Below are 19158 nucleotides of genomic sequence, written 5' to 3'. Positions count from 1 at the left end.
ACCCTGTCCACCTTTAAGAGATTCCTGAAAACTCATTTATTCAGGGAAGCCTATCCCACACCCACCTAACAACTGTTCCCGAGCCACCCCCATCAAATCATTCTTTGCAGCTATTACCTTTTGTACCACCACCCCCTCCCTTTAGAATGCAAGCTCTACGAGCCGGGCCCTCCTGTACCTTTTGTATTGTACTGGACTGTAATTGTGTTGTCCCCCTTATACATTGTAAAGCGCTGCGTAAACTTTTGGCGCTATATAAATCTCGTATAATAATAATAATAATCCCTGTGATCGGGAGCAGTGATCTCTGTCATGTTTCAGTAAGCCCATCCCCCCTACAGTTAGAACACACTGAGGGAACACACTTAACCCCTTGATTGCCCCCTAGTGTTAACCCCTTCCCTGCCAGTGTCATTTTTACATTGATCAGTGCATTTGTTTTAGCACTGATCAATGTAATAATGTCACTGGTCCCCAAAAAGTGTCATTTGGAGTCAGATTTGTCTGCTGCAATGTCACTGCCCCGCTAAAAATCGCGCAATAACTTTTGCGCAATCCAATGAATATATACATATTGCAATTTTTTTTTACCAAAAATACGTAGAAGAAAATATATCAGCCTAAACTGATGAAAAGATTTGTTTTTTTATATATATGTTTTTGGATATGTATTAGAGCAAAAAGCAAACAAAAAAAAATTTTTTTTTCTAAATTGTCGCTCTTTTTTTGTTTATAGCGCAAAAAATAAAAACCGCAGAGGTGATCAAATACCACCAAAAGAAACCTCTATTTGTGGGAAAAAAAGGACGTCAATTTTATTTAGGTGCAGCGCCGAATGACCGCGCAATTGTCAGTTAAAGCAACGCAGTGCCGTATCGCAAAAAATGGCCTGGTCATTAAGGGGGTAAATCCTTCCGGGGCTGAAGTGGTTAGGCGGTTAACCACTTCAGCTTCGGAAGGTTTTACTCCCTTCATGACCAGGCCATTTTTTGCGATAGGGCACTGCGTTACTTTAACTGACAATTGTGTGGTCATGCAGCGCTGCACCTAAATAAAATGTATGTTCTGTCTTTCCCACAAATAGAGACAAATTGTACACCTGACACTTTTGACACTTTGTGGGGAGCAGTGACACAAATACAGTGATCATATGCACTGTCACTGTACTAATGACACTGGCTGGGAAGGGGGTAACATCAGGGGCAATCAAAGGGTTAACTGTGTTCCTAAGGATGCTTGCTAACTCTAAGGGGGATGCTTTAACTGTGGGAAGGCAGAGATCCGTGTTTCTGCTTAGAAACACAAGATCACTGCCTTTCCTTGTCACAGAACGGCGATCTGCCTGATTTACATAGGCAGATCGCCGTTCTGCCTGTGACTTGAACGATCGGCGGACTTTGTGTCCAATCACAGTGGTAGCAGGTCACTGGTGGCGCTCATGCGCACCCCAAACCTTGAAGTGCAGAATCACATACCTGTATGAGATTCTGGGCAGAGGAGACACCGCCCCGCAGTAAATGTACGTGGCGTGGTCGGCAACAGGTTGAAAAAAGTATTCCAGTATATATTCTCACTCAGAAAAGTTCTTTATTGCTTTCAGCCACCCTCTCTTGCTCGCTCTTGAGATGGACTATTGGATTTGTAGTGAAAAATAGTAGACATGTGCACTGCCAAAAAATGTGTCTGTTTTCGTTTCATTTGTTTGTTTGTTTTTTCGTTTTTCGGGTCATTCGTTATTTCGAATAAATTCGTAAATTCGAAAACTGAATATTCGAAAATTAAAAAATCAGAAAATTTGAAAATCAGAAAATTCGAAAATCAGAAAATAAGAAAAGAAAATCTGAAAATTCGAAAGAATGAAAATCTGAAAATAAGAACGAAAATCCTAAAATTCGAAAATCTGAAATAACTAACTAATAATTACTAACTATTAAATTATAGGTATTGGAATTTCCTTTCAAATTTGGTTGAACCTAATGAATACGAATTTATCCGAAGTTACAAATTACCCGAAACAACAAATTGCGTCGCTTCGCCTTTCGGCCACTAGGGGCGCGCGTGCGCCCCGAGCCGATGCGAGTGCCCGGCGGGCGCGATGTCCCGCGATCGCTCGTGACAGAGCGAGAACCAGGATCTGTGTGTGTAAACAAACACACAGATCCCGGTTCTTTCAGGGGAGAGGAGACAGATTGTGTGTTCATACAAAGTATAAACACCGATCTCTCTCTCCTCCTAGACAGTCCTCTCCCCCCTACAGTTAGAACACACACCTAGGGAACACAATTAACCCCTTGATCGCCCCCTAGTGTTAACCCCTTCCCTGCCAGTGACATTTATACAGTAATCAGTGCATTTTTATAGCACTGATCGCTGTATAATTATCAATGGTCCCAAAAATGTGTCAAAAGTGTCCAATTTGTCCGCCGCAATATCGCAGTCCCGATAAAAATCGCAGATCGCCGCCACTACTAATAAAAAATAAATAAATAATCATAAAAATGCCATAAATCTATTCCCTATAACTTTTGCGTAAACCAATCAATATACGCTTATTGCTAATTTTTTACCAAAAATATGTAGAAGAATACATATCGGCCTAAACTGAGAAAAAATTAGTTTTTTTGATAAAAAATGTGAGATATTTATTATAACAAAAAGTAAAAGATATTGTGTTTTTTACAAAATTGCCGCTCTTGTTTTGTTTATAGCGCAAAAAAAATAAAAACCGCAGAGGTCATCAAATACCACCAAAAGAAAGCTCTATTTGTGGGGAAAAAAGGACGTCAATTTTGTTTGGATACAACATCGCACGACCGCGCAATTGTCACGCGCAAGCGACGCAGTGCCGCATCGCAAAAAATGGCACGGTCATTGAGCAGCTAAATCTTCCGGGGCTGAAGTGGTTACGTTGATTCATTCTGAGTTCTCACACATTATAGTTGTGGTTAGCATTTCACCTCCGTTCCGGGAAAATGATTCAGGAGGTCGTACTTCTAATACTTCTTATACAACCTTTTTTTTGCATAAAGATAAAGTAACTTCCTATTTCTCCACTCGCTAAATTGCGACATTGTTTCCTGCTTTTGTCTCTCTGGAAGCGTACTTTGAATATTTTAGTTATAAAACGACATCTTGCATTTAGAAACGGCTCCTACTTCTCTTTTACTGTTCATCTGAAAGGTTATGTCACCAAGATACAGTGGGGGGAACAAGTATTTGATACACGGACGATTTTGCAGGTTTTCCTACTTACAAAGCATGTAGAGGTCTGCAGTTTTTATCATAGGTACTCTTCAACTGTGAGAGACGGAATCTAAAACATCTAAAAATCCAGAAAATCACATTGTATGATTTTTAAATAATTAATTTGCATTTTATTGCATGACATACGTATTTGATCACCTACCAACCAGAATTCTGGCTCTCACAGACCTGTTATTTTTTCTTTAAGAAGCCCTCCTGTTCTCCACTCATTACTTGTTTTAACTGCACCCGTTTGAACTCATTACCTGTATAAAAGACACCTGTCCACACACTCAATCAAACAGACTCCAACCTCTCCACAATGGCCAAGACCAGAGAGCTGGGTAAGAACATCAGGGATAACATTGTAGACCTGCACGAGGCTGGGATGGACTACAGGACAATAAGCGAGCAGCTTGGTGAGAAGGCAACAACTGTTGGCGCAATTATTAGAAAATGGAAGAAGTTCAAGAGGACGGTCAATCTTCCTCAGTCTGGGGCTCCATGCAAGATCTCACCTCGTGGGGCATAAATGATCATGAGGAAGGTAAGGGATCAAGCCCAGAACTACACGGCAGGACCTGGTCAATGACCTGAAAAGAGCTGGGACCACAGTCTCAAAGAAAACCATTAGTAACACACTACGCCATCATAGATTAAAATCCTGCAGCGCACGCAAGGTCCTCCTGCTCAAGCCAGCGCATATCCAGGCCCGTCTGAAGTTTGCCAATGACCATCTGGATGATCCAGAGAAGGAATGGGAGAAGGTCATGTGGTCTGATGAGACAAAAATAGAGCTTTTTGGTCTAAACTCCACTCACCGTTTTTGGAGGAAGAAGAAGAATGAGTACAACTCCAAGAACACCATCCCAACCATGAAACATTAAGGTGGAAACATCATTCTTTGGGGCTGCTTTTCTGCAAAGGGGACTGGGCGACTACACTGAATTGAGGGGTGGATGGATGGGGCCATGTATCGCGAGATCTTGCCCAACAACCTCCTTCCCTCAGTAAGAGCATTGAAAATGGGTCGTGGCTGGGTCACCCAGCATGACAACGACCCGAAACACACAGCCAGAGCAACTAAGGAGTGGCTCTGGTAAGAAGCATCTCAAGTTCCTGGAGTGGCCTAGCCAGTCTCCAGACCTGAACCCAATAGAAAATCTTTGGGGGGAGCTGAAAGTCTGTATCGCCCAGCGACAGCCCCGAAACCTGAAGGATCTGGAGAAGGTCTGTATGGAGGAGTGGGCCAAAATCCCTGCTGCAGTGTGTGCAAACCTGGTCAAGAACTACAGCAAACGTATGATCTCTGTAATTGCAAACAAAGGTTTCTGTACCAAATATTAAGTTCTGCTTTTCTGATGCATCAAATACTTATGTCATGCAATAAAATGCAAATGAATTACTTAAAAATCATACAATGTGATTTTCTGGATTTTTGAGTAACAGTTCCTTTAGACCTGTGGTTGGGGCTGTTAAAAAAAACGTGTGGTTGAGCTGCACATTTAGCATCTCTAACTGGCCCTCCTTAAGCTGCAAATGCAGTGAATGGGAGAGCGCAAAAGTCGTGGTTGTCATATCCGGTGGTCAGTGCCGCTTTTCAATACAACCCATTGAAGCGAATGGTGATGTGATTGCACATTGGCAAAGTAGGTGGTGAGGAGGCATCATATCACCTCTGCATTGCCTGTAAAATGCCTCTGAGCCTAAGCCCCACTAATGATGTTGGCCCCATGCGTGGCTCCTTATGGGGATGAGCTAAGGTTCAGGCCAAACTGAATTAGAGGCAAACCCACGGAAAAGTGCCAGATGATAGCATGCCTTCGGCCCATTTAGCTATCCAAATATGGGTAAGTGGCCGTATTACGCCAATGATGTCACCAGCATCCCCAACCTGCAGCCACCCATAACAAAGGGGCAGGGGTGCTGGTGACATCATTGACCTAATTTGGCTGTACTAAATCAATGACATTATCCATAAATGGCCATGTGGTCATATTAGGCCAATGATGTCACCAGCATCCCTGCCCAACAGCCCCACATGATGTAATGCTGGTAACATCATTGACCTAAAATGGCAACATGGCCATACTAGTTCGATAACATTGTCCATAAATGTCCATGTGGTCATATTAGGCCAATGATGTCACCAGCATCCCCACCCTGCAGCCACCCATAACAAAGAGGCAGGGGTGTTGGTGACATCATTGACCTAATATGACCATACTAGTTCAATGACATTGTCCATAAATGGTCATGTGATCATATTAGGCCAATGATTTCACCAGCATCTCTGCCCCACATTCACACGTGATATAATGCTGGTGACATAATTCACCTAATAAGGCAACATGGCCATACTAGCTCAATAGCATGGTCCATAAATGGCCATGTGGTCATATTAGGTTAATGAGGTCACCAGCATGCCATTATGTATACTGGTGACATCATTGTCCTGCCTAATATGGTCACATGATCATATTTGGGCAATACCATTTACCAAATATGGCCTATATGAGGTCAATGATGTCACCAGCATCCTCGCACCTTTGTTACGTGAAGCGGTGGGGCAGGGATTCTGGTGAAATTATTGACCTAATATAGCCACATAATTTAGTTTATTGCATTGGCCAAATATGACCATGTAAATGACCATGTCGTATTAGGTCAATGATGTCACCAGCATCCCTCCCTGCAGCCACACATAACAAAGGGGCAGGAATGCTGGTGACATCATTGACCCAATATGACCACATGGCCATTTATGGACAATGTCATCGAGCTAGTATGGCCATGTGGCCATGTTTTAGGCCAACGACATCACCAGTGTCCTTGCGTCTTCGTTACATGTGGGGCTGCAGGGTGGGGATGCTGGTGACATCATTGACCTAATATGGCCACATTGGAAGATCTTCTGCTCTATTCCTGTTCCGGTGATAACCCAAAATTTGGAATTGTCGCTTTTATTCCTTATGATAAGAGTAAATATGACAAATAGAGAGGGGGGAATCTCCCTAACAGGGACACATACACCAATAAAAACCTGGTAGGGACACCAATCCCTCTTTCCAAAACCAAAAGAAAAATGTTTTGCCTTTATTACAACTATAGATTTTCCCTCGGTGATCTGCGTTTCCCAAAATTGTCCCCTGAGATCTCCCTTCAGATGTGAATTAGCTGTAGGTATAGCACATAAGTAGCACCTTATAAAGCCCCCTTACAATATATTGTTGCTTTGCTTCTACACTGATCACATACAAGTCAAAGTATGGCCATTACCCAAACTTCCTTCTGTACACCTTGATCAAAATACTTCATTGCTGGCTGGGGAACTTTTGGAAATAGCTTCTTCCATATCTGGAACCTGAGTAAAAAAAAAAAAAAAAAAGAATATAATTTTATATAAAATCTAAAATAAAAAAAGATATGATCGGCGGTGTCCAATCACAGCCGGTCACATGTAAACAAGGAAGTCCTGGTAATTGGTTCTCCTCGCCTCACACCGACAGAGTGCGTGGCGAGGAGAGCTGATCAGCTGCATTTCCTTGCAGGGGACAGTGAGAGATGTAATCAGGGTACTGATTACATTAGATCGCCACCAGTGCCAGCAATCCATGCCAACCAATGCCAGCAACCAGTGCCAGCAATCAATGCCCACCAGTGCCCACCAGTGCCAACAATCAGTGCCCACCACAGCCAGAAATCAGTGCCCATTATTGATGCCAGTCAGTGCTGGCTTTCAGTGCTGCCTAACACTGATGCCCATCAATGCCCATCAGTACAGTGAAATGTTGTTTTCCTCTAGTGGGACTTTAAAAGGCAGGAGTCTTCAAACATTGTATCAAAAAATATATATATAATTTTATTTATCAAAGATTAAAACATCACAAAAAATTGAATAGTTTGAATAAAAAAGAGGATGCCGACATTTCAAAAGGTGGTGACAACAGCGATATACATATCAAGATACAGTGATAACACAAAACATCCCCCACATGAACTGTTCCAGCTGGGGGCTGCACCAACAGAAGTCCGACGCGTTTCGAGGTTATAAAGGTTGGAACCTCTTCTTCAGGGGCCGATGATGAGGTGAATGGTTATCTAAACATTTCGCAAAAAAGAAAGCAAAATATCTTAAGAAACAGACATGGTGTCATATACACATATAATCGTAAAGCATGAGAGTCAGATCTCTTATGCTTTACGATTATATGTGTATATGACACCATGTCTGTTTCTTAAGATATTTTGCTTTCTTTTCTGTGAAATGTTTAGATAGTTATTCACATCATCATCGGCCCCTGAAGAAGAGGTTCCAACCTTTATAACCTCGAAACGCGTCGGGCTTCTGTTGGTGCAGCCCCCAGCTGGAACAGTTCATGTGGGGGATGTTTTGTGTTATCACTGTATCTTGATATGTATATCGCTGTTGTCACCACCTTTTGAATTGTCGGCATCCTCTTTTTTATTCAAACTATTCAATTTTTTGTGATGTTTTAATCTTTGATAAATAAAATTATATATATATTTTTTGATACAATGTTTGAAGACTCCTGCCTTTTAAAGTCCCACTAGAGGAAAACAACGTTTCACTGTATAGTCTTACAGGGATGTGGGCAGGTTGTCTTCTTCCACAAGGCTCTCGCCACTACTTTTGTCTATCAATGCCCATCAGTGCCACCCATTAATGCCCATCAGTGCCATCCCTTAGTGCCACCCATCAGTGCCGCTTATCCATGCCGCCTATCAGGGCCCACCAGTGCCGGCTATCAGGGCCCGTCAGTGCCACCTATCAGTGCCCATAAGTGCAGAATATTAGTGCCTCCTCATCAGTGCCCATAAGTGCAGCCTATTAGTGCCCATCAGTGCCGCCTTATCAGCGCACATCAGTGAAGGAGAAAAATTACTTATTTACAAAATTTACAGCCAGAAACTAAGAAAAACTTTTTTTTTCTAAATTTTCAGTCTTTTTTTTTTTTTAAGGAAAAAAATCAAAATCCCAGAAGTGATCAAATACCACCAAAAGAAAGCTTTATTTGTGGGAACAAAATGATAAAAAATTTGTCTGGGTACAGTGTAGCATGACCGCACAATTGTCATTCAAATTGTGACAGCGCTGAAAGCTGAAAAATGGCCTGGGCAGGAAGGGGGTGAAAGTGCCCCGTAGATAAGTGGTTAACCACTTCAATACCAGGCACTTAGACACCCCTTCCTGCCCAGGCCAATTTTCAGCTTTCAGCGCTGTCGCAATTTGAATGACAATTGCGCGGTCATGCTACACTGTACCCAAACAAATTTTTTATCATTTTGTTCCCACAAATAAAGCTTTCTTTTGGTGGTATTTGATCACCTCTGCGGTTTTTATTTTTTGCGTAACAAATAAAAAAATACCGAAAATTTTGAAAAAAAAAAGGTTTTTCTTTGTTTCTGTTAAAAATTTTTGTAAATAAGTACGCTTTCTTATTCAATGACGGGTACTGATATGGCTGCACTGACGGGCACTGATACGGCGGCACTGATGGGCACCGATGAGGTGGCACCAATGAGGTGGCACTGATGGGCACTGATGATGGGCACTGATAGGCGGCACTGATGGGCACTGATAGGTGGCATTGGTATGCGGCACTGATGGGCACTCATAGGTGGCACCGATGGGCACTCATAGGCAGCACTGATGGGCACTCGTAGGTGGCATTGATGAGCACTCGTAGGTGGCATTGATGGGTACTTATGGGCGGCACTGATAGTTGGCACAGATGGGCACGGATGGGCACTGATAGGTGGGCACTGATGGGCACGGATGGGCACTGACAGGTGGCACCGATGGACACTGATGGGTGGCACTGATGACACTGATTGTTTGCACTGATGCCCCTAAGGGTGGCATTGCTGGGCATCACTGCAACATAATGGTGCTAATCAGTGCCCATTTGTGGGCACTGATTGGCACAGATTGGGCACTGACTGGGCACACTGGGCACATGTGGATGGCCATGGGGTACATACCTGGCCATCCACATGTTGCCCCTTCCCTGGTGGTCCTAGTGGCGATCCCTGGTGGTCCAGTGTGGTGATCTGAGGGGGGCTGCGCTGATAAACAATCAGCACAGCCCCCCCTGCCAGGAGAGCCGCCGATCGGCTCTCCTCTACTCGCGTCTGTCAGACGTGAGTGAGGAAGAGCTGATCAACGGCTCTTCCTATTGACAGTGTGATCAGCCGTGATTGGACACGGCTGATCACGTGGTAAAGAGCCTCCGCCGGAGGTGTAGCGGTGTGTCAGACTGACACACTGATCCACCGATCGCCGCGATGCGCGCCCCCGCGGGCGCGCGGCGGCATGTTATCCTGCTGGACGTCATAGGACGCCCAGTCAGGATAACTGAACCACTGCCCGGCATCTGCTATGGGCTGGGAGGGAAGTGGTTAAAAAAAAAAAAACTTCATTGGAATCAATGTGTCCGGTGTCCTGCATGTAGATTAGGGTGCCGGACGCATGGATGGAGGGGGGGGGGGGGGAGCGGCGCCCCTGCATTCCCCTAATGGAGCGGCCGCCACTGCCTAAAACTTCCCTGTGAATCGCATGGGCAGCAATTGGCTGTATGCACAGGTGGTGGTTACCTAAAGCATGTGCATGGATGCATGGCCCAAATACAGATCAGGCGATATGGGCGTGCACGAGCCGTAGACAGCGGCCCGCATACAGCCGCATCTTTCATTTGCTGCCTATAGGCGGCGGTATGCGGGAGCTGCGGGTCACAGGGGAGATTTTTGCGGAACGTTCTGGATGATGTACGGTTACCCTCCGGGTGTTAGCGGTGATCGGGGGGATTTACCTGTGACACAGGAATACGAGGAAGAACAGGACAGCCGCTGTCACTATTCCCAGGACAATCAGGATGTGGTGAGGTGGAAGAGGCGGAGAATCAGGACTGGAGTCTGAGGGGAAAAAAGAATCACAAATGAGAATTTCTAATGTATTTTTTTTTTTTTAAAGTTCCAGTTCACATCACATGCAGTCCAGTGTGTTTTTTTTATGCACCAAAAACACATGGAAAGTAGGTGGTTTTCAAAGGCATAGTTCACACCAGTGCGTTCCAGAAATCAAAAAAAAAAAAAAAGTAGAACATGCTGCATTTTTCCTGCACTGGAATGCTGTGAAAACGCATCAAAAACGCACTGGAACGCACGTGTCCTTATTTAGACCTGGTTCACACCTATGCATTTTTTAGTGCGTTTTCCGTTGTGCAGAAACACACTACCGTCTATTTAACATGGATTCCTACGGATGTAGTTCACACCTGTGCATTTTATGGAAAGGGGATTTTTTTTTTTCTGGTTTTTGGTTCCAAAGATTTCAGTGGATAAAAACTGAAAAACGCTTAATGCACCTGGAATATGCAAACTGCATAGGTGTGAACCAGGCCTTTAGGTTAAGAAAGAAAAGGGGGGGGGGGGGTTTAATGAATTGCATCAAAAACGCACTGGAACGCATCAAAAACACGTCAAAAACGTGCATGCGGAAAAGCCTCTGGAATGCATCCGGACTGCGTTTCTATGGTGTGAACTGGTCCTAATACAAGCAGTGTGGACATAGCAGGTTGATAGGAGGAGAGAGCAGAGTGACAGAGAGAAGAGCTCATCAGTTCTGCTGCTTCTCCTTTCACTGCCGGGGGCAGGGACATGACCTGTAAGTGTTACAAAACTGAAGGAGAAAAAAAATCATCTAGCCCTTTCCTCCCCAGCGTGATCGTCCCTACCCCCTGACCCCTTTCATTCATTGGATTTCAGTTCTTTCAATCACAGAGGCTCAGCATCAGTATGTGGGCGTTACCCATGTCCTATGTACATGCAGCCTGCCTAGGGATACCCACCAGTGGTGGCTGGTGTTTCTTTTTTCACCCCCCCCCCCCGGCGGCACCTCAACCGGCCCGTCTGTCCACCCGCTCACTGTCTGCCAGTCCAGCAGCGCGCAAAGGGGCATCCGGTCAGTGGACATCCAGGAAGCGGGCATCTGGGAAGCGGGAAGTGGGTATCTGGGAAGCGGGAATCCGGAAAGCGGGGATCCGGGAAGCGGGCATCTGGGATGCGGGCATCTGGGAAGTGGGAAGTGGGCATCTGGGAAGTGGGCATCTGGGAAGCGGGAATCCGGGAAGCGGGCATCTGGGAAGCGGGCATCCGGGAACTAGGCATGTGGGAAGTGGGAATCCTGGAAGCGGGCATCTGGGAAGCGGGCATCTGGGAAGCGGGAAGTGGGCATCTGGGAATCGGGAAGCGGGAATCGGGCATCTGGGAAGCGGGAATCTGGGAAGCAGGCATCTGGGAAGCGGGAATCCTGGAAGCGGGCATCTGGGAAGTGGGCATCTGGGAAGCGGGAATCCAGGAAGCGGGCATCCGGGAAGCGGGCATCCGGGAAGCGGGCATCTGAGAAGCGGGCATCCGGGAAGCGGGCATCCGGGAAGCAGGCATCTGGGAAGCAGGCATCTGGGAAGCGGGAATCCAGGAAGCAGGTATCTGGGAAGCGAGAATCCGGGAAACGGGCATCTGGGAAGCAGGAATCCAGGAAGCGGGCATCTGGGAAGCGGGAATCCGGGAAACGGGCATCTGGGAAGCAGGAATCCAGGCATCTGGGAAGCGGGAATCTGGGAAGTGCGCAACAGGCATCCAGGCAGCGGGCAGCGTGCATCCAGGCAGCGGTCATCCAGGAAGCGGGCGTCTGGGAAGTGGGAATCCGGGAAGCGGGCATCTGGGAAGCGGGAAGCGGGAATCGGGCATCTGGGAAGCGGGAATCTGGGAAGCAGGCATCTGGGAAGCGGGAATCCTGGAAGCGGGCATCTGGGAAGTGGGCATCTGGGAAGCGGGAATCCAGGAAGCAGGTATCTGGGAAGCGAGAATCCGGGAAACGGGCATCTGGGAAGCAGGAATCCAGGAAGCGGGCATCTGGGAAGCGGGAATCCGGGAAACGGGCATCTGGGAAGCAGGAATCCAGGCATCTGGGAAGCGGGAATCTGGGAAGTGCGCAACAGGCATCCAGGCAGCGGGCAGCGTGCATCCAGGCAGCGGTCATCCAGGAAGCGGGCGTCTGGGAAGTGGGAATCCGGGAAGCGGGCATCTGGGAAGCGGGAAGTGGGCATCTGGGAATCGGGAAGCGGGAATCGGGCATCTGGGAAGCGGGAATCTGGGAAGCAGGCATCTGGGAAGCGGGAATCCTGGAAGCGGGCATCTGGGAAGTGGGCATCTGGGAAGCGGGAATCCAGGAAGCGGGAATCCAGGAAGCGGGCATCCAGGAAGCGGGCATCCAGGAAGCGGGCATCCAGGAAGCGGGCATCTGAGAAGCGGGCATCCGGGAAGCGGGCATCCGGGAAGCAGGCATCCGGGAAGCAGGCATCTGGGAAGCGGGAATCCAGGAAGCAGGTATCTGGGAAGCAAGAATCCGGGAAACGGGCATCTGGGAAGCAGGAATCCAGGAAGCGGGCATCTGGGAAGCGGGAATCCGGGAAACGGGCATCTGGGAAGCAGGAATCCAGGCATCTGGGAAGCGGGAATCTGGGAAGTGCGCAACAGGCATCCAGGCAGCGGGCAGCGTGCATCCAGGCAGCGGTCATCCAGGAAGCGGGCGTCTGGGAAGTGGGAATCCGGGAAGCGGGCATCTGGGAAGCGGGAAGTGGGCATCTGGGAATCGGGAAGCGGGAATCGGGCATCTGGGAAGCGGGAATCTGGGAAGCAGGCATCTGGGAAGCGGGAATCCTGGAAGCGGGCATCTGGGAAGTGGGCATCTGGGAAGCGGGAATCCAGGAAGCGGGAATCCAGGAAGCGGGCATCCAGGAAGCGGGCATCCAGGAAGCGGGCATCCAGGAAGCGGGCATCTGAGAAGCGGGCATCCGGGAAGCGGGCATCCGGGAAGCAGGCATCCGGGAAGCAGGCATCTGGGAAGCGGGAATCCAGGAAGCAGGTATCTGGGAAGCAAGAATCCGGGAAACGGGCATCTGGGAAGCAGGAATCCAGGAAGCGGGCATCTGGGAAGCGGGAATCCGGGAAACGGGCATCTGGGAAGCAGGAATCCAGGCATCTGGGAAGCGGGAATCTGGGAAGTGCGCAACAGGCATCCAGGCTGCGGGCAGCGTGCATCCAGGCAGCGGTCATCCAGGAAGCGGGCATCTGGGAAGTGGGAATCCGGGAAGCGGGCATCTGGGAAGCGGGCATCTGGGCATCTGGGAAGCGGGAATCCGGGAAGCGGGCACCTGGGAAGCGGGAATCCAGGCATCTGAGAAGCGGGAATCCGGGAAGCGGGCACCTGGGAAGCGGGAATCCGGGAAGTGCGCAACAGGCATCCAGGCAGCGGGCATCCGGGCAGCGGTCATCAAGGAAGCGGGCATCTGGGAAGTGAGAATCTGGGAAGCGATCAACGGGCATCCGGGAAGCGGCTCCTGTGTCCTCTCCTCCTTGCTTCCGCCGTGCGTCTCCTCCCCCTCCTCCTAGGCGTCCAATAGGATCACCTGTCCTTTCAGCCAATCGGGCGACGGGTCTCAGACCCTCTTCCTGATTGGCCGGGAGGAGGATCAGTGTTACGACAGCGAATATTAATTCGCTGTTGTAACACACCTGGGTGGGCTCGTAGTGCAATGCTCTGCGCCACGAGTCCACCCTATTTTGAAGCCTATTAGAGCCTCTGGCTCTAATCAGTGCTTTAAAAACCCCACCTCCGCCATAGGAATTCACGCGCCCGGCGTCCTGCAAGGGGCCGGACGCATGGTTTGGGGGAGGGCACCCTTAATGGATGGGCCTGGGCCGCCCCTTATATTCACTCCTCCAGACTGACATCCACCCATCAAGTCATTTGGATATTTACATAACTCCTCCCAAGAGCCAACTCCACTGCTTGCATCAGGGCTGAGGGTCCTTGCCGGCCCCCCTCCCCCTCCAGCCATGATCTGCCTGCATTGTATAGAGGAGCACAGAGGCCCGGTGACCTGGACCTAAAATAATGTAATGAAAACAGTAATCTTTCATTTCAAAAGGTCATGCCGATTTGGGGGGGGGGGCAGTAAAATCAAAGCAGATTAAACCTTAACGTTCTGATTGGTACTTTGATTACTTACAGTATATGATCGGTTCACTCCATCGACTCCAGTTTTGGTTCAACGAGGAGCTCGACTTCCACTTCACTCTCATGGATACGGCAAAGTGTTTATTATCAAGCAGTTTATCTACTTTGTAAGAATTCCCCCCTTTCTGAGATTGCGTAATCTGTAAAATTCGAAAGAACGAAAATCTGAAAAGTCAAAAGATTCAAAATAATAACTAATAATAAGTAACTATTAATTTATAAGTATTGGCTGTTAGTGAACGTAACCAATACAAATTTATCCGAATGTTACGAATTATCCAAAATAAAGAACGCCACATCTAAACAAATGTAACGAAATAATAATAAATGATAATAAGATTTTATTATTCTTATTGTTGTTTATTATTATTATTATTAATTCGTTACGCTCCATTCGTCAAACAAAAAAAAAAGTCATTTAACCACTTCAATACCGGACACTTAGACACCTTCCCGCCCAGCCCAATTTTCACCTTTCAGCGCTGTTGCAATTTAAATGACAATTGCGCGGTCATGCTACACTGTACCCAAACAAATTTTTTATCATTTTGTTCCCACAAATAGAGCCTCTTTTGGTGGTATTTGATCACCTCTGCGGTTTTTATTTTTTGCGCAACAAATAAAAAAAGACCGAAAATTTCGAAAAAAAACAAGTTTTTCTTTGTTTCTGTTAAATTTTTTTGTAAATAAGTACGCTTTCTCCTTCAATAATGGGCACTGATACGGCGGCACAGATGGGCACTGATACGGCGGCACTGATGGGCACCGATGAGGTGGCAACAATGAGGTGGCACTGATGAGGTGGCACTAACGGACACTGATGATGGGCACTGATAGGCGGCACTGATGGGCACTGATAGGTGGCACTGATATGCGGCACTGATGGGCACTCATAGGTGGCACCGATGGGCACACATAGGCGGCACTGATGGGCACTCGTAGGTGGCATTGATTGGTATATATGGGTGGTACTGATGGGTACGTATGTGTGGCACTGATGGGCACTGATATGTGGGCACTGATGGGCACTGACAAGTGGCACTGATGGGCAATGACAGGTGGCACAGATGGGCAATGACAGGTGGCACTGATAGAGCATTGCTGGGCAGATCTGGGCATATCATGGACATAATAGTGCCAATCAGTGCCCATTTGTGGGCACTGATTGGCACAGATTGGGCACATGTGGATGGCCATGGGGTACATACCTGGCCATCCACGTTGACCCTTCCCTGGTGGTCCTAGTGGCATCCCTGGTAGTCCAGTGGTGTGATCTGAGGGGGGGCTGTGCTGATAAACAATCAGCGCAGACCCCCCCTGCCAGGAGAGCCGCCGATCGGCTCTCCTCTACTTGCGTCTGTCAGACGCGAGTGAGGAAGAGCCGATCAACGGCTCTTCCTATTGACAGCGTGATCAGCCGTGATTGGACACGGCTGATCACGTGGTAAAGAGCCTCCGCCGGAGGCTTTTTACCAAGATCAGTGTAGCGGTGTGTCAGACTGACACACCGCTCCACCGATCGCCGCGATGCGCGCCCCCGGGGCCGCGCTGCGGCATGTTATCCTGCTGGACGTCATAGGACGTCCAGTCAGGATAACACAACCACTTCCCGGACGTCAATCCGCTATAGGGCGGCCGGGAAGTGGTTAAAAAATTAATTTAAAAAGTCATTTGTCATTTGGATGTCACACCACTTTCTCAAACTCAATCTTTCTAAAACTGAGCTTGTTATATTTTCTCCTTCCCGGTCCCCCCATGACTTTACCATTAAGATCAACAGCACAACATTGGTCCCTCCACATATGCCAGGGTCCTGGGTGTACTCCTTGACTCTGACCTCTCCTTCAGCCCCCACATCCAATCACTGGATAAATCCTGCCGCCTTAACCTCCGCAACATCTCCAGAATTCGACCCTTCCTGACTAATGACACCACAAAGCAACTTATTCACTCCTTGGTTATTTTCCGCCTCGACTACTGCAACTCTCTCCTTAATGGCCTACCCTTAAGCAGTCTATCCCCCCTTCAGTCTATTATGAATGCTAAAATATGTAAAAAAAACCCAAAAAGGGTTAACGCTGCACTAGAAACCCAATAATTGATTGATAGCTATAAGGGATTAACCTTTACAAACTTAAAAAACACTTTAAATAAAAAACAAGGTTTTAACCCAAATTACCAAAGCAGCCAGCATAAAAGAGTCAGACACATCCTCTAGATAATGGTATAAATATTATGCAGCGCTAAGGACAACCAATAAATGAAAATACCAAAATTATTAAAAATTATTAAAACATAATATCATAATTAATACCGTGAAAAATTACCATAAAAATTTATGACCACTGTAGGATATGTGTATAATGAAATACTAAAATTAATAGTGTCAAAAAAACCAAAAAGAGCACATAAAAAGTCCCATCACAAATAGTGCGATTAAAAAAACTCCATATATAAAGTTCATAAACGTAAAAAAGAAGAAGAACTGATCCAAAATCCGTGATAAAGGAAATCCAATCTCCCAAAAAGTGAATACACCCAAGTGGATATGAGGCTCCTTACCGACTCAAAAGACCAACAAAGGTCTATCCAGGCATATGGGAGATTACAGGTTTCCCAATAACCTATACCAGCATCTGGGTCTGTGGCTGAGGCTGTATAGCTCCGGAAATAAAAGCAAGAAAGGCTCCCATAGTGTAATCGTTCCAATCAATAATATTTAATGAATAAAAAGATGCACTTACAAGTAGTTCAAATAAACGAGTGTCAGAGTAATCTCAATGATGTAGCGTCTCCATAGGTGTGGCCTATGACGCTGACGTCACTACGCTGTTCCTCTTTTGCTGAACTGGATGGGAAGTGTATGCACAGCGGGAAGCCTGCGGAGACGCTACATCATTGAGATTACTCTGACACTCGTTTATTTGAACTACTTGTAAGTGCATCTTTTTATTCATTAAATATTATTGATTGGAACGATTACACTATGGGAGCCTTTCTTGCTTTTATTTCCGGAGCTATACAGCCTCAGCCACAGACCCAGATGCTGGTATAGGTTATTGGGAAACCTGTAATCTCCCATATGCCTGGATAGACCTTTGTTGGTCTTTTGAGTCGGTAAGGAGCCTCATATCCACTTGGGTGTATTCACTTTTTGGGAGATTGGATTTCCTTTATCACGGATTTTGGATTAGTTCTTCTTCTTTTTTACGTTTATGAACTTTATATATGGAGTTTTTTTAATCGCACTATTTGTGATGAGACTTTTTATGTGCTCTTTTTGGTTTTTTTGACACTATTAATTTTAGTATTTCATTATACACATATCCTACAGTGGTCATAAATTTTTATGGTAATTTTTCACGGTATTAATTATGATATTATGTTTTAATAATTTTTAATAATTTTGGTATTTTCATTTATTGGTTGTCCTTAGCGCTGCATAATATTTATACTATTATGAATGCTGCTGCCAGACTAATACACCTCACTAATCGATCCGTGACTGCTGCCCCTCTCTGCCAATCCCTTCACTGGCTTCCCCTCCCCCAACGTATAAAATTCAAAATGCTAACCATAACATACAAGGCCATCCACAACATCGACCCCCAGCTACATCACCAACGTCATCTGCAGATATCACCCAAATTGTCCCCTCCGCTCCTCACGCGACCTCCTGCTCTCTAGCTCCCTTGTTACCTCCTCCCATGGTCACCTTCAGGACTCCTCCAGAGATTCTCCCATCCTCTGGAACTCCCTGCTCCAGTATATCCCATCAGCCCCTACCCTGTCCACCTTTAGGAGATCCCTGAAAACTCACTTATTCAGGAAAGCCTATCCCACAGCCACCTAACAACTCTCCCCGAGCCGGGGAGACCGTGTAAGGGTGATGTTCCCAGAAATCCTCTCCTCCTGCACAAACTTATACTGTCGTTTTCAATGTAATGTAATGTCACATCTTCTGTAAGCAAGAAGGACCCACTCTGAATAGTTCCTCAAGCTGGCTCTGGCTGCTCGCTGCTACTAGGCCAGAGGCCTGCAGCACCTCTCCCCGGAGGCCCGGCAGTTTAAAAGCAAACGTTGAGCGGCGGACTACTGTTCCCAGCTAGCCCAGCTTGCAAATCCTGTGCCCTCAGGCCACATCGATTTGACACAATCCCCACAGTCTCTCCTCTGATCCAGGACTCCTCATCATTAACCGTGTAGAAGTTAGGTTCCCTCAAAGACTTCCGGGCACATCAAGCCCTCCACTGTGGTACACTCACCGACCTTGATGGAGAACTTGACTGGACCATACGTTTCCGACAGCTTCACCTGCCCCTCTGCTCCAGGAGTTCCTCATCAATGACTGTGTAATGATAAGGACATTGCCAATGACCGTGTAATGGCAAAGTTCCCTCACAGTTCTCCCAGGGCCTCCTCCTGCACTCGGCGCACCCCCTCCCCCCAAACCCCCTCCTGCTGCTGCCTAGTATTCCATTCTCCACTTCACCCGCACAACAACTCCTCCCAGTGGCATGTTACCTCAGCTTATATAGGAGGCCCGCCCCCTGCCAATACCAGTTGGGGATTGGTCAGGGCTCCCACATGACCTGCCTGCCACTCCAGTTACAGGCCCTGCCTCTCTTCCAGAATATTCTCCTTGGAAGCAGGGGAGACGCCTCAGAACTAGAGCACAGGTGGCCACACCCACTGCTACACTAACCACTCTCATCCCCCATATCAAACAGATAGGCCTGCCTAAATTTGCCTGTGCTGACATTCTATTTAACAAAAATCCTACTACTAGCACCTGCCTATTGGTAGAGGGT

General features: G+C 47.1%; 1 protein-coding gene across 2 annotated transcripts in view; it reads right to left on the bottom strand.

Annotated features, from left to right (window-relative positions):
* Nucleotides 1–19158, bottom strand: part of LOC141129384 (granulocyte-macrophage colony-stimulating factor receptor subunit alpha-like) — a 143816-nt gene that overhangs the window by 10912 nt on the left and 113746 nt on the right. For both annotated transcript variants that reach the window (XM_073617395.1, XM_073617394.1), the window contains exons 8-10: nt 14340–14487; nt 10077–10179; nt 6523–6607 (exon numbers count right to left, since the gene is read on the bottom strand). In XM_073617395.1, coding sequence (XP_073473496.1) covers nt 6523–6607; nt 10077–10179; nt 14340–14487 — 336 coding nt within the window. The remainder of the gene's footprint in view (nt 1–6522; nt 6608–10076; nt 10180–14339; nt 14488–19158) is intronic.

This window comes from Aquarana catesbeiana, linkage group LG02 (assembly GCF_042186555.1).
Source record: "Aquarana catesbeiana isolate 2022-GZ linkage group LG02, ASM4218655v1, whole genome shotgun sequence".
Lineage (NCBI taxonomy): Eukaryota > Metazoa > Chordata > Amphibia > Anura > Ranidae > Aquarana > Aquarana catesbeiana.
This window is presented reverse-complemented; position numbering and strand designations above follow the sequence as displayed.